At 47.7% G+C, this 24,244-nt stretch overlaps 1 protein-coding gene across 1 annotated transcript in view; it reads left to right on the forward strand.

The window, feature by feature from the left end:
* The window catches only part of GAB2 (GRB2 associated binding protein 2), a gene marked incomplete at both ends in the record, with an annotated part of 168,351 nt that extends 146,750 nt beyond the window's left edge, over positions 1 to 21,601 (forward strand). Inside the window, 8 exons of the mRNA XM_079709493.1 lie at positions 233 to 476; positions 14,171 to 14,763; positions 15,568 to 15,662; positions 16,712 to 16,976; positions 18,432 to 18,522; positions 18,808 to 18,910; positions 20,482 to 20,607; positions 21,458 to 21,601. Coding sequence (XP_079565619.1) covers positions 233 to 476; positions 14,171 to 14,763; positions 15,568 to 15,662; positions 16,712 to 16,976; positions 18,432 to 18,522; positions 18,808 to 18,910; positions 20,482 to 20,607; positions 21,458 to 21,601 — 1,661 coding nt within the window. The remainder of the gene's footprint in view (positions 1 to 232; positions 477 to 14,170; positions 14,764 to 15,567; positions 15,663 to 16,711; positions 16,977 to 18,431; positions 18,523 to 18,807; positions 18,911 to 20,481; positions 20,608 to 21,457) is intronic.
* Between the last annotated feature and the right edge of the window lie 2,643 nt (positions 21,602 to 24,244).

Consider the following 24,244-nt stretch of genomic DNA (forward strand, 5'->3'; position numbering starts at 1 on the left):
CCCAGGCTGTGATAGGGAGTCGCCTGCAGGAGCAGTATGGAGGTCCAGAGCCTGGAAGCCACAGCCCTGCTCTCTGGGAGGGCAGAGCCGGGGCAGGGGCATGAGGAAGAGAATGCTGCGGCTGGACCATTGCCTCTGCTCTTAGTATTTTCTCTTCGTCTGACAACCCAGTCTGGGATAAGGACACCTTCCCTTCCTTTACCATTCAAAGAGCTCTTTCTCCTTTTCACAGACTCCCTGAGGAACATTTCCTCAGCCAGTCACGGCCCCCGCTCTTCTCCAGCTGAGCTCAGCAGCTCCAATCAGCACCTTCTCCGAGAACGAAAATCCTCAGCCCCATCGCACTCCAGCCAGCCAACCTTGTTTACCTTTGAACCCTCGGTGTCGAACCACTTGCAGCCCTCCTTGTCCACCAGTGCACCTCAGGAGTATCTCTACTTGCACCAGTGCATAAGCCGGAGAGCAGAAAATGCAAGGTAGGCAAGCAGTAGTTGGTTGAGCGACCACTCGCAGGGCCTAGTACTTTTCAGACTCTGCTTTTTTTTTTTTTTTTTTTTTTTTTTTTTTTGCGGTACACGAGCCTCTCATTGCTGTGGCCTCTCCCGTTGTGGAGCACAGGCTCCGGACGCACAGGCCCAGTGGCCATGGCTCACGGGCCCAGCCGCTCCGCGGCATGTGGGATCTTCCCGGACCGGGGCACGAACCCGTGTCCCCTGCATCGGCAGGCGGACTCCCAACCACTGCGCCATCAGGGAAGCCCCCAGACTCTGCTTTTTAATTTTAAATACGTAAGAGTAAACTATTTTATCTTTCCAGGTGGGCAAATATATAATTATAAAACAAAACATCATTGTTTTTGCTTAAGCAACCTTCACATTTTCTTGGTATCATCTACGTTGCTATACAATGATAATTAGATTCCAAAGAAGCTTCCCATTATCAGAAATCATGCTATAAAAATTTTTGGTTTAATTTGGAAAAAAGGCATTAAGAACTAGAGTTTCAGAATTGGAAAAAACAAAGTCAGTGCACTTGTTGGCCCTAAGAGTGTAACTATAAAACCTTAACATTGTTGAACAAATCCTTATCTCACTTTTGCTCTAGAGCTACAGTTCCATATGGCAGCCACTCTCCACATGTGGCTATTTAACTTTGAATCAGTTAAAATTAAATAAAATTTACATTTAATTTCCTCAGTTATACTAGCCATATCTCAAGTACTCAGTAGCCACACATGTCTAGTGGATACCATACTGGGTAATATAGATATAAAACATTTTCATCATCACAGAAAGTTCTAGAGCAAGGACTCCCTGCTCTGGAATAAGTTTTTGTTTTTCTAACACCCTCAACTCTAACAGGTACAGAGCCTGTACATATTTTTATTACCTTTTATTCCCATTGTTAGGGTGAACAAAAGTGCAGAGCTGGTGGGCTTTGCCAGAGCTGGTTCCCAATTCTACCATGGCCAGCAGATTGTAAATCATGTTACTTAATGAATTAATTTAGAAATATCTAATTTGTGTTATGAAAATTAAGGCAATTAGAGAACTGGCTGTATTAATAAATCATGTCACAGAGTATTTTCGTGCATAATCTCACTTAAACCAGTTAAACACACTGAGAGATCGCCAGGGTAGATCATTTATCTCCATTTCATGGATGAAGAAACTGAGACACACAACTAATAAATGAGAGAGATAGGACTAGAACCCAGATTTCTCCTTTCTGATCCTGTATTCTTTTCTCTACACTGTGCTGTTCTGGTTATGGTTTTCTGAGTCATTTTCATGCAACAGAACCTCCTAACACTCAATTTTAAGTCTGCCTGAAAAACCCATTTTCCTGAAGCAGCGTTGATTCATTTGTGATCTTTCACTAGTTCAGTCGACTTCCATCAACATACACATGAAGGGCTGAGTTCTAAAAAGGTAGAATGAATTAACCAAGATCACTGAACTAGTTAGTACCTGATTCTCCTGAAGCACAGACCAGAGACAGTATAGTAGAATGAAAAGTATTTTACAGAGTGAAAAGTATTTTGCAATCAGTCAGTTACAGGTTCAAATTCAGGTTTGGCCACCTCTTTGTGACCTTGGACCACATATTGAGCCTTTTTGACCTTCAATTTCCTTATCTGCAGAGTGGGAATAATTAATTCAAAGGTTTACTTAACGAGCATAAAATGGCAAAATATACCTAAGGTAGCCAGGCGGTAGGAGGTGCTCAGGACATATTGCCAGATGCTCTCCTGTGCCGCCTCCCCTTCTACTACATCTAGGATTGCCTGGTAGTAGAGAATGCGAGGTCTTACAGTCATAATTCTAGTGAAAGACACAGCACTTTATATTAGTGCCTCTCAAACATTAATGTGCATATGAAATACCTGAGAATCTTGCTGAAATGCTGATTCTGATTCAGTGGGCCTGGGGTGGGTCCTGAGATCCTGCCTTTCTGCAAAACTGCAGATGATGTCAGTGCAGACTGCAGATCATACTTTAAGTGGAAGGCTTTATATAGTATTAACAACTGCCACCACCTCCAGTCCCATGATACTGCTAAAGCAACAGTGAACACATATATAAATGTCTCTGCTTGAATTAGCAGCTGGGGCCCACTCTCTGTACCCTCACCTCCTCTGTAAAACCTCTTTTAAATCTTCCTAGCTGGAATTCATTTTTCTCTGAATTCCCGTAGCAGTTTTTGATGATCTTTCTCACAGTAATTGGAACTTTCTACCTCATATTATGGATTTTTATGTTAATATGTTACTGTCCTTTGGGACAGGACTCGGGGCACATAGTAGGTGCATAATAAATATTTGAACAAATCTGTGTTATGGAGGTAACATAATAGATGAGACAGAATTTATCTACAGCTGGGGACGCAGCTTAACTGTGGGGCCTTGATCAAGTTCTGCTTTTCTCTGTGTCTTTGTTTTTACTTGTGTGGGTGTGGGAGTGAGAGGGTGATGAGCAGGATCTCAGGGAGATTTTAAAAAATAGTTCAAACAGTGTTTGTAGAATTCCAAGCAGGAAAGGAGGGTGGGAAGGAAGTTTTCTTCAGTCTAGAAGGATTATGTAGTTCCTGGTAATGGTGGAATAGCATGCATGATACTAAACATACTGTAACAATTATAAACTCTGGACAAAACATTTTAAAATCCTGTCAAAGGCACTGAAGAGCAATCAAAAAGCAGGACTGATTTGACTCTTAAGACAAGGGACCAAAAAAAAAGGGACCCACGTTTAGCGAGATTCAATTTACATGGCTTTTGCTATGAAGGAAATTTCTATAACATATCATCCCAAATGTTCAGTATACAATGAGAAATTGCTGGACATCTGAAGAAACTGTAAAAGATGACCTATAGTGCTAGAGAACTCAGGTCGTAGAAACAAGTTAAAATCAACCCAGTTTTTGGAGCTAGCATACAAAGACTTTAAAATAGTTGTGTTACTTGCTTTAATCTGTGGTGGGAACAGGAGGTGGATAATGAGTAAAGAGATGGTGAAATTTAGGAAAGAGATAGAAACTTTGAAAAAGAACTTAGGAGTTCCAGTTCCGCTATGGTGGCAGAAGCCACCACAGGCTTCTGTCCCTCCCACTAATTACAGATAAAAACTCTGGACAAAATATAATTACCCGAAGACTCTGTAAAGTGAAAGAAAGGAAGCAGATTATGGAGGGGAGCAAAACTTGGAGATGTGAGTACACAGGTAAATTTTCTGTCTCTGGTGGATCTGTCCTGAGAGTGGGCTCCATCACAAAGCAGCACAGTGGGGCAGACTGCTGAAACTCTAATAGAAACCTCATCTGTCTGGTTAGAGGAACCAGAAAAGGAGCCCTTTGGGGACTGGAAAGGAGTGGAGTAACCCAGTGTGGAGAGAGCTAGTGAAGGGAATTCCTAATTCTGGGTATAAACCCACACAAGTGGCAGGCTCACCTTGAGCTACCCATGTGTGAGACAGACTCAAATCAGCATAACAAGAGCTTTGTGAACTAAACTGAGATTTTCACTACCACACACAGAGGAGAAACAGAAGTTACAGGTTGAACCTGACCATATTGATTGCCTGGAAAAACAAAAACAACATTCTGCAGAGGATGATAAAAGAACCCAGAGTCTACACAACATAGTATCACAACATTCAGAATATAATCCAAAATTTCTCAGCTTACAGAGAGCCAGCAAACTAATTCTCAAGGGAGAGCACAGATGCCAACCCCAATATAACTATGTTGAAACTACTACACACAGATTTAAAAGCCCATTTTATAACGGTATTCCATATGATAAAGGAAAACACACTTGAAATTAATGGAAAGAAAAAGAAACTCTTATCAACCCAGAAGGCTATATTCTGCAAAAGTATTCCTTCAGGAATGAAAACAAAATTAAGACACTCTAAGATGAAAGGTAAATAAGAGAATTTCCAAGAGATCTGATTTAAAGAAATAATAAGGCTAAAGCAAAGAAGTACCAGAAGAAAACTAAGATCAGGAATGAAGAAACAGCAGCAGAAATAGTAAATATCTGCATAATTATAAAAGACTATTTTTTCCCTCCTAACTTTAAAATACATATGAGTGCTGAAAGCAAATATTAAACATTATCTAGTGGGGTTTTTATCTGTTTTTATTTCTGGTAAAGGAAGAGCTCTTCCTTTACCATTTCTTGCCATGTGAGTCCCTGGTAACAGATTTTCCCAGCTTTCATTTATGTGGAAATACCTTTATTTCACCTTTATTTTTTAGAGATATTTTTGCTGGGTATAAAATTCTGGAATGATGTTTTTATTTCAGCATTCTAAAGGATGCCATTCTATAGTCTTCTGACCTTCATTGTTTCCGATGACAGGTCAGCTGTTCTTTTTATTCTTATTCTCCTGTATGTAAAGTATCTTTCTTCCTCTGAATGATTTTTTTTTCTCTTTCTTTAAAAAAAAAATTGTGGTAAAATACACATAATATAAAATATACCATCTTAACCTTTTTTTTTTTTTTTTTTTTTTGCGGTATGTGGGCCTCTCACTGTTGTGACCTCTCCCGTTGCGGAGCATAGGCTCCGGACGCACAGGCTCAGCAGCCATGGCTCATGGGCCTAGCCGCTCCACAGCATGTGGGATCTTCTCGGACCGGGGCACGAACCCGTGTCCACTGCATCGGCAGGTGGACTCTCAACCACTGCACCACCAGGGAAGCCCCATCTTAACCATTTTTAAGTGTACAGTTCGGTAGTATTAAGCGCTTTCACATTGTTATGCAACCAATCTCTAGAACTCTTTTCATCTCTCAAAATTTAAACTCCCCACTCTTAAACAACTCCCCATTTCACCTTCCCCCAGCCCCTGACAACCTCCATTCTACTTATCTGTATGAATTTGACTTCTCTAGGTAACTCATTTAAGTGGAATCATACAGTAGTTGTCTTTTTATGCAGTCCTCAAGGTTCATCTGTGTTGTGGCATGTGTCAGGATTTTCTTCCCTTTTAAGGCTGAATAAATATTTCATTACATGTATATTCCACATTTTGTTTATCTGTTCATCCATTGTTAGACCCTTGGGTTACTTCCACCTTTTGGCTATTGTGAATAACGCTGCTGCTAACATGGGTTTATAAATACTCTTCAGGACTCTGCTTTCAGTTATTTGAGGTATATACCCAGAAGTAGAATTGCTGGGTCATATGGTAATTCTATTGTCACTTTTTGAGGAATTGCCATACTGTTTTCCATAGTGGTTACACCATTTTACAACAGTGCACAAGGGTTCTAGTTTCTCCACCTTCTTGCCAACACTTGTTATTTTCTGGTCTTTTGATAGTAGCCGTCCTAATGGGTGTGAGGTAACATCTCATTGTAGTTTTCATTTGCATTTCCCTAATGATCAGTGATAGTCAGCATCTTTTTGGGTATTTGTTGCCAATTGGTGTATCATTTTTGGAGAAATGTCTACTCAGGTCCTTTGCCCATTTATTATCAGATTCTTTTGTTATTATTGAGTTGTAAAAGTTCTTTATATATTGTGGACATTTACCCCTTATGAGATAAATGATTTGCAAATAGTTTCCCCATTCTAAAGACTGCCTTTTCACTCTGTTGATTGTGTCCTTTGATGCACAGAAATGGTTTTAATTTTGATGTAATACAATTTATCTCTTTTTACTTTTGTCACCTGTGTTTTTTATTTCATACATAAGAAATCATGGCCAAATCCAATTTCAAGAAGATTTTCCCCTGTTGTCTTCTAAGAGTTTTATTATTTTAGCTCTTGCATTTAGGTCTTTGATCCATTTTGCATTAAGTTTTGCATACAGTATAAGGTAAAGATCCAACTTCATTTTTCTGCATGTGTATATCTAATTTTCCCAAAACTGTTTGTTGAAAAGACTATACTTTGCTGTGGAAAAGATCTTTCCCATGGTCTTAGCATCTTTATTGAAAATCATTGAGGGTTTATTTCTGGACTCTGTATTCTGTTCCCTTTGTCTATATGTCCATCTTTATACCAGTACCACACTGCTTTAGTTACTGTAGTTTTATAATAAGTTTTGAAATCAGGAAGTGTGAGACCTTTAACTTTGTTCTTCTTTTTCAAGATTGTTTTGGCTGTTTGGGCCTCTGACTGATTTAAGTTTTTTTCTTTATTTTTTTTCAGCAGTTTGACTGCGATATTCCTAATGTGTGTTTTTCTTTATATTTACTATGTTTGGGGTTCACTTGCCTGTCTGATTCTGTGTGTTGATATTTTTGATCCAGTCCAGCAAAATTTCTACCTGTATTTCTTCTGCCCCATTTTGTCTCTCCTTTCCTTTGAGGCTCATATGAAACTTCAGTTACTCATATGCTAGACCACTTGAAACTTACCTACATGTCACCGATACTATTCTTTTTTTTTTTTTTTTTTTGTATCCTTTTTCCTTTCCGTACACAGTTTGGATAGTTGTTTTTTTTTTTTTTTTTTTTTTTTTGCGGTATGTGGGCCTCTCACTGTTGTGGCCTCTCCCGTTGCGGAGCACAGGCTCCGGACGCGCAGGCTCAGCGGCCATGGCTCACGGGCCCAGCTGCTCCGCAGCATGTGGGATCTTCCCAGACCGGGGCATGAACCCGTGTCCCCTGCATCAGCAGGCGGACTCTCAACCACTGCGCCACCAGGGAAGCCCTTGGATAGTTTTTTTTAATTCATTTTTCAATTCTAGGATTCCCCCCCCCCTTTTTTTTTTTTTTTACAATTTTTGAAGGGTAATAGAAGTACAGTCAATGCCATATATATAAAATGTCCTCATGCCCCTTTGTAATGTGTCCTTCCTTCTACCATATTCCTCAGAAACCACTGACAGTCTTTCTGTCACTACATTAGTTTTCATTTTTTGGAATTTTACTTGAATGGAATCATAGAGTATCACTATTTTTTCTGACTTCTTTCAATCAGCATAATGCTTTTGGTATTCATTCATGTTGCATGCATCATTAGTTTTTCCTGTTTATTGCTGAGGAGTAATTCAATGTATCTTTATATCACAACTTACTTATCCAGTCACATGTTGATGGGCAGTTGCGTCGTTTCCAGTTTCAGGTATTACAAATTAAGATGCATTTGTACATAAACAGTCACTAACAAATCTTGTATGGACATTTGTTTCATATCTCTTGGGTAAATACCTAGAGAGCTAGGTGGTTTACTGGTTAATTCTGTCAAATATTCAAATAAGGGCTTCCCTGGTGGCGCAGTGGTTGAGAGTCCGTCTGCCGATGCAGGGGACACGGGTTCGTGCCCCAGTCCGGGAAGATCCCACGTGCCGCGGAGCGGCTAGGCCCGTGAGCCATGGCTGCTGAGCCTGCGCGTCCGGAGCCTGTGCTCTGCAACGGGAGAGGCCACAACAGTGAGAGGACTGCATACCGCAAAAAAAAAAATGGGCAAAAGATTTGAACAGACACTTCACACAAAAAAATAGATATAAGAATGACCAATAAGCTCATGAAAAGATGCTGAAACATCAGGGAAATGCAAATTAAAACCTCAGTGAGGTTTTGCTTCGTCTCTCCTGGAATGGCGAAAACAAAAAAGACTAGCAATGCCAAGTGCTGTCAAAGTATGTGGATGGGCTTTATCCATGCACTGCTTCTGACATTCACATTACACACTAGGTACTCTGGAAAAAGGAATAATGCTTTACAGTTTACAAAGCACTTTTATGTTAGTTACCTCATTTGATCTCCAAAATAATCTTACAGGGTTACTTTTGAGTAGGGACTTTGAGAGAGAACCAGCTCATTCATCTCTGCCTAGCATAGACATAAATATGCCTGATTATTGTAGTGAAATAGTATTTACTGAGGCCAATAATATGAGCCTTCTATCTATCCCCTTCTACATTTATGAGGGATCCTGATATACAGTTACAACAAATGAAACATCTTAGAGATAAAACCATGACTTTTTTATTATTACTCTTACTATACTACTAGCCACTAATATTTCTTCAGGTACCAGATAGTATGTATTCTGGTTTAAATGACTTCCGTCCTCAACCTCCAGCTCTTCCACTGAGCTAAAATAACTAATAATTCAGAATAGTAACTATTGCCAATGGAAGGAGTTTTGAATGACACTGTCATGACAAGCAGAATCTTTTTTTTTTTTTTTTTTTTGCAGTACACGGGCCTCCCACCACTGTGGCCTCTCCCGTTGTGGAGCACAGGCTCCGGACGCGCAGGCCCAGCGGCCATGGCTCACGGGCCCAGCCGCTCTGCGGCACGTGGGACCCTCCCGGACCGGGGCACGAACCCGTGTCCCCTGCATTGGCAGGCAAACTCTCAAGCACTGCGCCGCCAGGGAAGCCCAAGCAGAATCTTTTTTGTTTTTTAAAACAAATTAGTTTCACTAGATTTATTTTTGCCCTCTAGCTAGATTCTAGCCAATCTCTGTCTTCTTATTTCAAGGAGGCTGTTAAACCTGTAACATGTGATGTGTTGTGGTGTGTGGTGGGTCACATGCCCTGGAAAGCCATAATTCTGGTGAGGGTTGAGGGAAGTGAAATTTCAAGTAACAAAATTCCAGAATGAAAGCATCACTGACCCTGCAGCAAGCACTATTCTACAGAAAGATAGGGGGTAAAAAGTAAAATCAGAAATGTCAATGGAGAACTTACCTGTGATTAATCATTTCTAAGGCTCATTCTCCCAGTGGCTTTGATTGACCAAAGGCTTTTACCTTTTTACCTATACAGCTTTTACCTTCATTTAATTTCACATATACATCTTTTCTCTGTAACCAGAGAGAGAAGACAGGCTCAATATTGCAGCCAGAAGAGTTTGAGATACGAAGATCACCTCACCTCTTAGAGATTGTGGGACAGAATTTTCTGAGTTTTCTTCCCTCACAGGAAGGATCCATTTGGAATGAGTCAGATACAGAAGGATGGTCCAAATGACCCCTTAGGATTGCCCGTGACAGGTACAGAACTCTAAATAGTGGCTAATTTACTTACAAGCATTCAATTATACTCCAACTTAAAAAAATAGCAGAAAAAAAATTAAATTGGCCCTTTATTGTTATAAGGTACTTGGCATCTTGTAGAGTGGAAGGAGTGAAATTGTGGTGTAGTATGTTACATAACATGAGAAAATGTCCAAAAGAACAAGTGCAAAATAAAGTGGCTGGGAAAAACTAGGAAAGCATTCCTGAGAGCCAAGAGAGAGGTTTGGGTTGATATTAAAACCAAAGCATGTACAAGAGGTGGTGCGATGGCCCCATCCACCTGGGGCTCTGGGAGCAGCTGGGAGCCAGGAATGGAAAGGAAAAGCTGCTGGACTTGGGGGAGCATTTTCTCCCAAACTTCTCTCTGCCCCCAGGGAGCTCCCTTATACACTTGTGTTCGAGTATCTTCTGGCACCATGTCTGCCATTTATTGTTTTTCTCACCGGATGTGTGAGGGTAATACCTGTCTCTCAGAACTGTCAGGAGGATTAAAAGCTACATCACATGTGATGTGCCTGGCGCAGTAGTGTGCTCATTTTATGAGGCCTCTGTCAGCCCAGAGCCCTGGAAGAGAAACCTTTCTCCAAATCCACTGCTTCCAGGTATCTGTCCCAGAAAGCAGCTCAGCACATCATGGTGGCACAGGGCTCCGTAAAGGTCTACATGAAAGCAGTAAAGACCGCAGGACTTCTAAGTGCTCAGAATTCCCCCTCTGGATTCTTGTCCAAAGGGAGCGCACTATAGCCATGTGGGTTTTGGGCAGGGAGTCCAGGGACCTGGGTGCTGGAACCAGTTCTGCTACCATCCAAGTGTATACCTTTGGGCAAGTTTGTTTCCCTTGTTCAACTCCTTTCACCTGATTCTTGAAGTAATGGTCAGTCCCCCTCAGCGTGCATCGGTATCATCTACCACATGCCAGGAACTATGCCAGGGGACAGGATATGGTGCCCTGCCTTCTAGAAGCACAGGGTCAGGTAGAAGTGGAAAGACACAGACCCAAATACATTTCACACAAGATGAGTGTCGTGATGGAAGCAGAGTGCTGTGGGAGCAAAGGAGGAGTGGTGAGTAAAGTGACAAGGAGACTTAGAGGACCTAAAGCACCATTGTGGAGCAAAAAGGCTTCTTTGGCACTTTGTGTAAGATTTTGATGCATCAGGGAAACATTCCAGAGAAAGGTAAATTATGCAAGCCCAGGGCTGGAGCTCAGGGAGTGTGTTTAGGGATGAGCGAGTAGTTCTGTGACTGGAGAGGAGATGCCACTACAGCGGGAGGTTGGGACATGAGCTCATGTGTTCTGAAGAGGAGGAGTTTCAGTCTGCTGCTCCAGAGGGTTCTAGCCAAGCTCAGGAAAGGGCATGGCAGCACCAACGCTTTTCTTTATTTGTTTGTTTATTTATACATTCATTTGCTTGTTTATTCAACAAACATTTATTCACTATTTACTATGTGACAAGCACTGATCCCGGTGCAGATGAGAGAAATGAATAAGACACAGTTTCTTCTTTCTTCAAGGAAATCACAGTCTGATGGAGGAGATAAGTAACAATGGTGCGTAACAGATAACAATTGCTGCCTGCTCCAAGAACAGAGTTGAGCAAGTGATTGCTTGTGCTGGGGGGTAGAGGATGTAAGACACAGCTTCAGAAGATGTGCCATTTGAGCTGAGTATGAGCTTGCCAGACTGGAGTAAGAGGCCTTCCAGACAGAGCAAACAACACAACAAGGCACGGAGGCCTGACTGCCTGGGGCATACGGGAACACCTGGGCAGTTGACTGAGTAGACCCCAGAGTGGGAAGGGGACCTGGGGAGGAGAGGTTGGAGAGGTGAGTTGGTGTTGGAATATGACTCGGTCCTAAAGGCATTGAGGCAGTTTTGAAAATGGTTAAGCTGGGAAGTTAAGAAAGTAAATGTGAGCGGGATAAAGAGGATCAGAGAGGTCCTAGGCTGATGGTATGGTCGGGAGATGAGTTATTACCCCTTTCGTTATTGCAGAAGAAAATCAGGAGGACCTGAATTGGGGTGGATTCAATAGGACCTGATGTGATTATTGAGTGAGAAATCATAAGGTAACTCCAGGTTTCGGCTTGAGTGGCTGGTGCCTTTCCCAAACTGGAGAGTCAGGAGGAAGATGATGAGTTCACTCTTGCATATGTTTAAGGTGACTGCAGTATACCTGCAATGCTCTCCCCGCCCCTGTACCACCTTAAAATCTTTCAAGGACTCCCATTCTCATCAGCCCAGGCCTGGCCCCTCCACGGTCATCTCGCAGCTCAGCCTCCTAAGGCACTTGCTCCAGCCTGAGCAGCTTGCGGTTCCTTGAACTTGCCAGATTGTGTTCTACTTCTGTGTCCCTCTAACTGGAACACCTTTTCCCTTCTCTTGCCTTATGCCAGGCCAGTTGCCAGAGTCAGTCAGAGGTGACATCTTTGGAGAAGCCTCCCCTGACTTTCTGTACCACCACCACCAGGGAGGGTTGGTATAAATCTGTCAACAGCCGCTTACTCACTGGCTTGATTATAAGATTTGCACGCAAAGGGACTTCCCTGGTGGCGCAATGGTTAAGGATCCGCCTGCCAATGCAGGGGACATGGGTTCGATCCCTGGTCTGGGAAGATCCCACATGCCGCGGAGCAGCTAAGCCCGTGCGCCACAACTACTGAGCCTGCGCTCTAGAGCCCGCGAGCCACAACTACTGCAGGCTGCGTGCCTAGAGCCCATGCTCCGCAACAATAGAAGCCACCTCAATGAGAAGCCCACGCACCACAATAAAGAGTAGCCCCCGCTCGCCACAACTAGAGAAAAGCCCGCACGCAGCAACGAAGACCCGATGCAGCCAAAAATAAATAAATAAATTTATTTTAAAAAAATTAAGATTCGCCTACATGTCAACTCCTCTACCACTGTGCCCCCTCCCCCAGGGCAGGAGGCTTCTCTGTATCCATTGTGCCTGTCCCAGGTGGAAAGTAGGACATCAGTAAATGTTTTTTAAATGAACAAATCCAGATGGGGCATCCACCAGCATTGGAAATTCCAAAAGACAAAATGAAAGGCACCAAAGACAAACGGACAGATGTGAACAACGTGAACACTTATGTCTACCATTGGCTCCCTGGTCCTCGGCTCCAGGCACTTCGTTATCTAAAGGCTGGATGTTCAATGATCTAGGCCATGCCTGTCGCCTTGGTTATGTGTGTGGAATGAAATAGGAAGGGAGAGAGAATACGGAGGACCAGAGAGGAGGGCCGTGGAAGGTTTGGGGACTGAAATGGAAGTCCTAGCCATCCAGGATGCAAGTTTACATAAGAGAGAGCTTGGCTGCTTAGACACCTGTTTCCCTTCCTCTTTCTAAGCTGATGGGCCTTATTTTCTATCACCATCTGGTGGCCACATCCACAAATAACAAGCTCCCCATGAGCTGAGAGAGCTTGTATAAGACGGATGTTCCATGGATTGGCCTCGGTGGGTTAAGAGCTGCCCACCCCCCTTAAAGATAGCATGCAAGTTTGTATGTATGTGAGACTTGCCTTATTCTGGTGAGAAGTGCCAAGAGCTTTTTATCAGATTCTTAAAGAGGCATATAGCCTCCAAACAGCTGAGAATCACCACTAAATGATAGTTCTAGAATAGCGATTCCTTTATTTCCCCCAAATGGAATCCTATGAAGAATCATACTGTAAGAGAAAAGCGGACCTGAATCTCTCCTTGCCCAGAACATCACCTTCTAATTTCCTAAGACACCTACGCAGAACACAGAATCCAGTTTGGAAACCACGCTAATACACCCAAAGGGTTGTGGAGTTTCAGAACCAGATGGACCCTTAAGAGCTATTGAGACACACCAGGTCCTGCCTTGGGGAAGGAGACTTGGTGAAGCCCACAGAGCGTATCAGTGGCGGAAATGGAACCTGCACAAATCCCTTCGCCCCCACCCAGATCGTTTTACTTTTTTAATCTTATTTCCCCAAAACATGAATTTTTAAAAAGTAATAATCAAAACCTTTTCTGTCCTGAATATAGTTCCCAGACAGGAAAACATTTTTCCTGTAGAATTTTAGTCTTCTGGAAAGAGATATTTTCCCCTCTAAATGCCTCTCAATGAACCATAATATATGATGGAAAATAAATCTATGGCTTACATTTGAATAGTTCTGTATAACGTAGAACAATACATTAGCTGACTTGTTTTACAGTGGGAAAACTGAGACTCAGATAAAATGACTTGCTATTTTCTGATACCAACTTAAGGGTTCTTTCCGCTATCTCACAGCCTTTGTATACAAATGCGTATATTTTGTGGCACTTAAAACAATAAACAAGTGTGTGGTATAACTAGCTTGTTGATATATATTTGGGGAGGTAAGACCAACCTCTGCTAATCACAGCCATTTGGGAGTAGGGAAAGGGATGAAGGCTAACACTGAACATATACTTACTAGATACACTGGAGTCCAATTTCTAAGCAACCTTCAAAGCATGATTTTAATCACCATTTTCGCAGACGCATTTACTAAAGCTCAGAGAGAAAACGTGCCTTGCCCAGATAACCCTCAGGCCTGCCAGCCTCCTCAGCCTGTGTGTTCCACACCACCTAGCTGCACAGGGTTTGAACAGGCCCGCTTGCCTCGCTGGTGGGCAGCCCTGGCCTCCTCTAACCCCCGCACCCCCTTCTTTCTGTCTCTTAGGAGCGCCAGCTTCTCTCAGGGCACCAGGGCCTCGTTTCTCATGAGGAGCGACACGGCCGTGCAGAAACTTGCCCAGGGCAACGGACACTGTGTCAACGGGGTCAGTGGTCAAGTCCATGGCTTCTACAGCCTCCCCAAGCCAAGCAGGCACAATACAGAATTCAGAGACAGTACCTACGACCTCCCCCGGAGCCTGGCCTCCCATGGCCACACCAAGGGCAGCCTCACAGGGTCTGAGACAGATAACAAGGATGTGTACACCTTCAAGATGCCCAGCAACACCCTGTGCCGTGAGCTTGGGGACCTCCTGGTGGATAATATGGATGTTCCAGCCACCCCACTCTCAGCCTACCAGATCCCTAGGACATTCACACTGGACAAGAACCACAACACCATGGCAGTCGCCACTCCTGGGGACTCGGCCGTAGCCCCCCCACCCCGGCCCCCCAAGCCAAGTCAGGCAGAAACACCTCGATGGGGCAGCCCTCAGCAGAGGCCTCCAGTCGGTGATAGCAGCAGATCGGCCTCTGCCGCTGCAACCATCCCCAGGCGCAATACCCTCCCAGCCATGGACAACAGCCGACTTCACCGAGGTCAGTGTGAGCCCTTGCTGAGGCCGGGGGGAAGGGAGGTAGCACAGGGGTTCTCAGTAGTGTGCTGGTTCTTGGTCATCCATGCCAAGGAGACTTAAGTCCCACCCAGGGGACCTGTGATACTCACAGGTTTAGGCATCTTCTACCCAGACCTTTCCTGGTTTGTCCTCCAGCACTGGAGGCTATTAGTGGACCCCACAATGGCAAGCATTTAGCAGACCCTGCCTGAGAGAAGTTACTGTTCTGCTAAGGAGGTGGAACATTCTTGGTTAACCACAGTACAACATATTATGGGTTTAGACGTCCAAATCACAGTCTTTTATTCATTTGTAAATCAAACCAAAGATTTCAAAAATAAATTTAGAAGACTAGTCCAAACTGGAGCCAAACCTATGTGGACCAACAGACTTTTAAAATCAAATCTACAAAATATTTTCTAAGCCACATTTGAACCTCTGGTTAAAATCTGAACGTCTGTCTGAAGTATTAAATTCTGTTGTTGCTGATTTCCCACTGAGAGTATTCCAACTCTGCATATAACCTCCTCTGTTTGATGAAAAAGTAGAATAATATTAATTCCTTTCATTTTGCATCTGCTAACACTGGAGCTACATCCAGAAGCCTGGGAGGAATTTGTGAGCTGAGGAGTGATATGATAGAAGCAATCCCTTATCATTAGGGGTTGAGAGCAGTATCTTCAGAGTATCAGTAAGACTCTGAGCCACACTGGTGAGGGTGTGGGGAAGTGTCAACACAGGGATTGACTCTAGTGAGTGCACATGGATCTTCCTTCCTCTGTCGTAGCTTCTTCCTGCGAGTCCTACGACTACCCCCAACATGGTGGAGACAATGCAGGCCGATCCACCGAGTCCATGAGTGATGCAGTCAGCGCTTTTCTGGTGAGTGGGGTTTAGCCAGGGGTCCTTAAGTCAGCTCAGGTGGATTAAAGGTCACACGCATGGAACTAAAAACACAGCCCAAAAGCGTGATGGCATCTCCCTCTTAGGAGCCTGCCTGGCTTCTTGTCTCAGTTCAGAACCCTGGGTTGAGTTTTTGGAAAGTAAGATGAAGGTATCCTGATCTGGAAGAAATGTGTGTACTATGCACTAGCCTATAAGGCTCATCACTGTGGGTAAGCAGGAAGGGTCCAGAATGCAGAGGACCCAGGCGCTGGGGTGGTGGCTCTAAGGCAGCATCCTTACCGTGAGGTCTCACCTGGAGGAGGGGACTCCAGGCAGGGGTGGTGCTCAGAGTCAGGCTTAGTGGCAGAATTATGGTTTGAGTGCAGGATCCCAGGCTGCCCTGAGGAGGGGGTTGATGACAGTTCTCCAAGGTGTCAGGCCAAGCTAAGCTGACTAGGGCCTGGCTTCAGGCCCACTGGAAAGACTGAAATCAGGTAACTGAAGCAAAAGCAGCTTAGTTGTATGTCTGGAAAGACAAGGCAGGAGTTAAAGGAAGGCTGTGGCCAGGGTGGCTGCATTGTACAGCCCTGTGGCAGCTCTGACTGCAGCCTGGCGGTCACACTGAAAGCTGGGCTTGGGAAGCACACCTGATCCAGACCTCACCTGCCAGGGCCAAGGCTTCTCTTAGGCTCCTTGCCCTGCCAGTGGCAGGTGCTGACCTGCCAGTGATGAGTCCGGACTTGAGGAAGAGGGAGGGTCCTGAACCAAAGCTCTGCTTGGTCAGGCATTCAGAACGCCTCGTGGATATTTTATACTAAAGATTTATCACAAGTTATAAGTAAGCTCCAAGGGATCATGGAAGGTAGAAGAGACCCACAGACGTCATTTCTTCCCGTCTCCTCCTCTGCTTTCTTATTTGTTTTTCCCAGGGTCTGCCTTATAGCTTCGCAGCACACCCAACTCAGTCTTTTCTTGCCTTGTGTACAAATTCTCACCCCTGCTTGTTTCCTGTCACTAGTAACAGCAGTAATTCTTTTCACTCCTAGCCAGGGAAAACAGTCGTAGGCCGATCGGATAGCACCAATTCCGAAGACAACTACGTGCCCATGAATCCAGGCTCCTCCACCCTGCTGGCTTTGGAGCGAACAGGTGATAATTCCCAGAGTGTCTACATCCCCATGAGCCCGGGGCCCCATCACTTTGACCCGCTTGGCTACCCCACCTCAGCCCTTCCTATGCACCGAGGCTCCAGCCGAGGGAGTGAGATCCAGCCACCCCCTGTCAACCGCAACCTCAAACCTGACCGGAAAGGTAAGTCCACTGTTTCCTCGGTCCATCTCTGGAAAATGTTCAGGGACTGTTTGCATTCCTTTAGGAATCAGGTGGATCCTAAACTTTTCTTGCAAGGAAGTGGCAGCCTCTGGGGCCTAAACCAACCCCCCCCCACACACACACATTCTCTCTCTCTCTCTCTCTCTCTGTCTGTCTCACACACACACACACACACACACACACACACACACACACTCCCTCTCTCTCTCTCTCTGTCTCTCTGTCTGTCTCTCTCTCTCTCTCACACACACACACACACACACACACACACACAATTCATCCCAGTGGTCTGGCACCCTAGGGACTGGCTCTTGAGCCTTGATGAGCAGAAAGAGTGCAGCAATCAGAAGAACAGGGTGGATTCAGGTGCCAGCTCTGCCACCTGCTAACGTGATTATAAACAAATCATTCTATGTCTCTGTGCCTTATTTCTCATCTGTGAAATGGAAAGTGTAAAACGTACCTCCCAGAGACATTGAAGGACATAGATAATATGTCTAAAAGTGCTTCATAATGTATGAGATGTAATTCAAGGATGAGGTATTTGTGTTAGCTCTGGGGCTGGGCAAGGGAGAACTGACAGTGCAGTCCATGAAAAGGTACACTGTGCTATAACAGAAAGGATTGAGCTTTCAAACCAGGTAGATGTGGGTTGGAATCCTTACCCAGCACTTCCTAGGTGTGTGACTTTGAGTAGATCATGTAAATTCTCTGAGCCTCAGTTTTCTTATCTGTGAAGTGGGGATAGTCACACCTGCCTTCCAGGTTTGGTTAGAAGGAAAGCATCTAGGACATTGACTCTAGTGCATGGCAGGTGTTCAGTAAAGTTAGCTCTGTGCCCTCTGCATTTAGACCAGGAAGAAGTGCTGCAGTTCAAGTGTCAGGTCTGCCTCGACCTCATTCTGCAGGCCTGGATCAGTGGCAGGGATTCAAAGGGAGAAGTAGAGTCACTGGACAGACATAAGCCCCCTTTGGGCTGGCCAACAGAGAATGCAGATCTCAGCATTTGGATTGAAGCCTTCAGGACCTTGTGATGTTCACCTTCCTCCACTGAAGGCTCCACAGTCCTGGTGGGCAGGGGGCAGTCATGGTGGCCTTCTCTATGGTGTTTCAAATATCATCTCTTGTTTTCATATGCAGTCACAAATCCAGGGAAAACAGTCTGTTGTCACATCCTGTGTCCCCACTTTAGGTTCCGAAAGTATGATTACCATAGGTACGGTGCGAAGAATATAAAATTTGGAATCTGAAGACATGACTTCAGGGCCTGTCAACATGGGCAGAGATTGTGTAACCCTGCTGAGAGCTTCAGTCTCCCCCTGAACAACTGGGATGAATAGGAATGATTCATAAATGCACTTGTGTGTCACGTGTGTTTGTATGTGTGGCATTATCATCATCGGCTGATGACTCGACTTTCTGTTCCTGCTGCAGCAAAGCCAACACCACTTGACCTGAGAAACAATACCGTCATCGATGAGCTCCCCTTCAAGTCACCCGTCACCAAGTCTTGGTCCAGGGCCATGTAAGTGTCTATTTGTGGACACGGGAACTTGGAACAGGGCCATCAGGTTGGTGAATGGAATGGGTCACTAGGCTGTGTGCCAGGAAAGCTGCATCCTGCTGCTGATGGCTATTGGTAGCTCAGGGCTTGGTTTTCTTCTTCTGTGGAGGGAGAAAAATTGTCCCTGCTCTGTATCAGATCTTAGTCTGATAATGGAGGGCAGAGGTCTGTCTGGGGGTGTGAGGGCCAGGGCCCAGCGGGAGGCTGGATGTGCCCCAGGGTTTACTCCCTGTCTTCTCCCCACAGCCACTCCTTCAACCCAGGATCCACCCAGTACTGCCGCCCCATCTCCACACAGAGCATCACCAGCACGGACTCGGGAGACAGCGAAGAGAACTACGTCCCTATGGTGAGTCCTCTGGGGTCCCCTGGAACCCACCTCTCACTTCCCCACTTCCCGGCTCAGTAATTCACCCCGGCCTCAGGGCACCCACATTATTCGTGATTTAGTTTGCGGCTGCAAATCCGTCTTGAGCACATACATGTCCAGCACTGTGGGGTCATCGTCAGAGGCAAGGAAGACGTGGTCCCTGCCCTCGAGGAGGCTGCTCTCTTAAGGGGCAGAGAAGGCCTGCCTCTCTCACGACTGTAACACAGATGGCATGGTCGGTGTCCCTGCAGGGATGCACCCGCAGGATGGGCGGTCACACCGGACTAGGGAAAGGGGAGGTGCTGAGGCGGAGTGGCCGTGCAGACAGGAACACGGAGAGTGATGGTCATTAACTCTGGGTGAAGGTGGAGTGGGCAGGTGGGGAGGTTGGACTGGAGTCAGATCATGAGGGACCCCAAATGCTGTCTTGGGAAGTCTGCACTTGTCCTGGGGCAGGAGGGAGCCCCAGAAGAGTTAGCAGGCCAAGTGGTGTTTCAGAATAGTCATCAGGGGCCTGTAGAGAAGAGCTAGAGCGGCCTTCAAAACTAACTTCCTTGTTCTATCCTGTTAAAATCTTTCAAAACTAAAAGATCTCTTCATTTCCTTATCCCGTTGTTCCCATGACCATGAGGAGGTATGGGAGTGTAAGTGTCTATTGAGTGTGTGTTATACCCCACTCAGCGGTGGGGAAACACACGTGTGCATGACTCAGTGTGGTGAAGGCCCTCACAGAGGGAATAAACACAGGGTTCTGCCCCCTGAGATTCCCAGTGCAAAGGGAGTAGCTGCCCAGCACCTGGTAGTTGCTGCATAAATAGAACAAATCTACCAATCAATAAAGCAGCCAAAAAAAAAAAACAGAGCATAGGACTATTTATTGCATTTCTCATTAGAAGGTGTCTGCAGGAAAGTGCCAGACAAGTTGGTCTTGATGCCTGGATGAGACGGGACCCTGGAGCGTGTCCTCTGAGAGCTGCTGAGGGACTGGGGCTTTGTGCCACCTGGGGATGAGGCCCCTCTGTTGAGACCCCTGAGAAGCTGGGGCTGGAGGGACACGCTGCTGCGGTGTGACGACCCCACTCCGGGCCGTGGGTGGGAGCCCCAGAGAAGCAGATCTGGTGCAACAGAAACCTTTCCAGGGTCCAGTGTGTAAAGGACATGTGCTCCCTTCTTGGGGCCAGCAAGCGGGGGCTGGTCTGTCGGGGAGATCACAGGTGAGACGCGGCCTGATGCCCTGGAAGGGAGGCAGCGAGGCACAGTGGGGTAGTCATCCCTGCTCACCAGCTGTGCAGCCATGGGCAAGTTGCTTTACTTCTCTGAACCAGAGTTTTATCTTCGTTTTAAAAAATAAGAACAGTAATAATACCTACATCACAGGATTGTTGTGAGGGTTTAGACAAGAACGTGAGAAGTCCCCGGTGCAGTGCAGGGCACAGAGTCGGCACTCATTGAGCTAGTTAGTTGCTCTTACTACCAGAGGTGTTTTTTTCCCAGTGGTGGGTTCATCTGTTTCCTAAACTAACTAACGGTCTTTCCCTCCTTTGTGATAGCAAAACCCAGTGTCTGCATCTCCCATTCCCAGTGGCACCAGCAGTCCGGCCCCTAAGAAGAGCACTGGCAGCGTGGATTATCTGGCCCTGGACTTCCAGCCGAGCTCCCCAAGCCCCCACCGCAAGGTGCCTGGGGCGGGCGGGCGGGTGGGTGGGCATCAGTCCGGGCTTTGGCGGCCCTGGGGGAGGGGTCCTGGAGGCCAGCTGCCTTCAGCGCAGGCTGGCAGCACTCTGCTTCTGTGACTGGGCCGTGCTGTAGTCTGGGTCTCTGGGGGCTCACGTGCCCTCACTCTCAGCACACAGTTACCCTGAGCCCGTAGGACCGCATCTGTCAGCCCACCCACCCTGTCGTGCGGATGGGCCAACGAATGCACACGGAGACACGAGCTGCTCGAGGTCACGTGTGAATCCACGACAGAGCCGAGACTCGGGGATCCTGTGTCCTGGTCCTGAGTTCTTCTTTGAGAACTCGCTGTCCAGGTGCAGCCTGCAGAAGGGCTTCCGGGCCTGGGAAAGGCCCCCCTCAGGAAGCACACTTAGCTGCCCAGTCCAGACAGCAGCCCCGGCACAGCATCCCGCACAGGGTGGCTATGCGTGCTCATCGCGAGCCACACACAAAGCCCTGTGGGTGGTGCTTGTTGACACCCGGCACAGTCCTTCCCCTGGACAAGTGGCCACAGGGAGGTGGGTGGAGGCGCAGGTGAAAGCCTGGAGCCATCCATCAGGCCAAGGAAGGGCCTGGGTCCCCCCTGGAGCTGGGACATTGGGACGGCGGGCAGGGGCTGTTGAATCAAACAGGAGGGATGGTGCGGTTGCGAGTTCAGGCCTTACAGGCCACTTTCAGAAAGAAAAGGCAGGTCAGAGAGGCAGGTAGAGCCCCACCTCCTCTCTTGGGAAACGACTCGGGAAGCGCCGCCCGCCCGCTCCCCGCGTTACTGATAACTCATGGCCACTTCACTTCCCCGCTGTCCCCCAGCCATCCACGTCATCAGTCACTTCCGACGAGAAGGTGGACTACGTCCAAGTGGACAAGGAGAAGACCCAGGCCCTGCAGAGCACCATGCAGGAGTGGACAGACGTGCGGCAGTCCTCGGAGCCCTCCAAGGGGGCCAAGCTGTGACGCGCGGGCCACGGCCCCAGGGAGGGGCCAGGAGGCGGCGTCTCCAGAGCCGCCGCCTCCCCGTCTGTCTCCCCCTTCTCCTCTCCAGCGCGCCTTCCTGCCCACCCTCTCTCTACTCTGCCACTCTGGCCTTCAAAGCACTTGACATCAGGGACCTTGACCCCTTCCCCTGGGAGGTGAGGGCCTGATGGAGGCGCTTCCTCGGCTCACTCGGGGCCCACCTTTGATTTTTCTCAGCAGTGGCCGTGCCTCTACCCACCTTAGTTAGAGCTGTTGCCAGAAAGCATCCTTCAGCCTCTTCCTGCCCTCTAGACCCAAATACCTACCAGACGTGTGGAGGGCAGCGCTGGGGCTCTGAGCCAGATTCCACACCTCACCTTTGGGCACCGCTCTCAGCCCCTGTCCCTCCCGCTACTGGGCTACCTCTCCCCCAGTCCCGGAAGAAGCCAAGTCGTCTCGCTGACCCAGGGAGCCAAGGACCAGCGGACCAAAGTGGATACAGACTTCTTCAGCCCTGTCTTTCTTGGCAGGGGAGAGGCAAGGCCGCCAAAAGATGAAGGAGTCGAGGAGGAAGGTCAGAGGTGGTCTTGAGGGACAAAGGAGTTAGACCCCCAGATGCAGAAGGGCGGTGGTCCCCCATTTTCAGGCCAAGTGGCAGTGCGGCTGTTGCCGGGTGGGAGAGGCAGAGGATGAGGACAGCAGGAGGGGAAGACCGAGGATGACGGGCAACCCAGAGCAAGGAGCAGGAGACGGGGTGACGAAGACCCTGCGGGGCCAGGCCCCCGGGACTGTGGGGCCACAGGCCCGGCTCTGCCGCTCTTGGACAGAGCGTAGACCTCTCCCCCGAGACCCCACCCAGCCAAGAGCGCCGCGCCCACGAGGCTTGGACTGTGCTGGGCGATGCAGCGCGTGGGGTGGGAGCGCCGACGTGGTGGGGGGGGGGGCAGCGGAGCTGTGGGAAGGCGACGCGGTGTGCGGCGTGGAGGTGCGTGGGGGGGGGTGGGACGACTGAGGGGCCACCCTGGGACGGCCTGGGTGGAGACACAGGGCGGCGCCCAGGCCAGGAGCGAAGACGCTGCTGCAATTGAGCTTCTGCAAGATGGGCGGTGCGTCAGGGGAGGCGCAGCTAGTGGTTGAGTACATCCGGAGGGCCTGGTGGTGAGCCCCGGGCAGTGCCGTGGAGACGCAGGGTGGAGCAGAACGTGAGGACTGGCGTGGTGGTCAGGGGAGCAATGTGCATGGCCGCAGGCGAGGGCAGCTCCCAGGACTGATGGGATGGGAGGCGGGCAGAGCAGGGCAAAGGAGCAAGCAGGGCGGAACAGAGCCTAGTGGATGACGCGGGGGAGTGGCCGGCAGCTTGTGCCGTTTGGCTGAGTTTTGTGTCAGGTCCCAAGGAAGGTACAAGTGTGGCCTGGTGACAGGCCAGAGTGTGTTCTCAGCTCATGTCACCCTCTGTTGCCCTGTCGAATCCCAGGTGCCTAGCTACAGGGACAGGAGAGGGCAGGCCTCTCCTCCCATGGCTTAAAAGGCCACCAGATCAGCATCACCCTCTGCCCGCCTTTGCCAGGGACAGGAGGAAGGGCATCACGCCAGGCTCTTTTCTCCTAAGTCTGGGGAGGGGGGCTCTTTTATGTTAAAGCTCTTGGCCAGAGGCAACGTGGGCAGACCAAATGTTTCATCCTACCCTGGGGTGAACAGACCTTCCTCCTCCCCACCCCAAAAAAAAGACTTCCCACCCTATTTAAGGAGGTGGCTACCGCTCACCTTTCTGCTCCTGTGAGCCTGTGTAAACACACACACCCCAGGGCTGCGGCCTGACCTTACTCCATCCTGGGAGAAATTTTCTCAACAGTAGCCCCTTTCCTCCTAGTATTAGTTATATCAATTCAATAAGCATTCATTAATGGCTGCTATGGCCAGGTCTGGGCTAGGCACTGAGAACACAGGAATTAATCGGACTTTATATTTGAGAAGGTCGGAGTCGATGAGAAAAAAGACAAGGACACGTTGGTAATGGCCATGAGAGACACTTAAAATGCTGATAATGTGCAGAGAAATCGAGGCTCCTTCTCTAGGAGGTTGGTGCTGGGGGCAGGAGTGGGGAGGGGGTGGAGATCAGGGAAGGTGGTTTCTAGGAAAAGGGGGTGCCTGACAGGGGCCTTAGAGATAGAAGGGTCAGATTTTTAGAGGAAAGGAAGGCAAGGCTGGGATCCGGTGGAGGAAGATGGACAGAGAGACTTAGAGAACCTTGTGCTTTTGGAACAGAAGACCTTTGGGAGTATGGGCCCAGCTTCTCAGAAGCAGTGAGGCCATGCCTTGGTGTCCCCACAGGTGAAATGGTAATGGTGGTGGCAGTGGCCTACCCTGGGCAGGATTTGGTGGTTCCCTCTGCCCAGCCCTGTGTCCCTTTAAGGCCCTCTGCAAAGGGTCTCACGTGGCAGAGCTTTGAATGGCGCCACCCCTGTGCCCCCATAGGCTACAGGTGGGCCCAGGTACTGGTACCCTCAGTTCCCAGCATCCTCCCCTATTGATCACCAGGTGCCCTAATAATGTCAGCATTTTGTGAATGTGCCATGTTGTGAATGAAACTGGGGGGGAGTCTTGAGAGACTGAGGTGTTCTAATCTAACCACCAAGGAGGCCT

This window comes from Hyperoodon ampullatus (genome assembly GCF_949752795.1).
Source record: "Hyperoodon ampullatus genome assembly, chromosome: 7".
NCBI lineage: Eukaryota > Metazoa > Chordata > Mammalia > Artiodactyla > Ziphiidae > Hyperoodon > Hyperoodon ampullatus.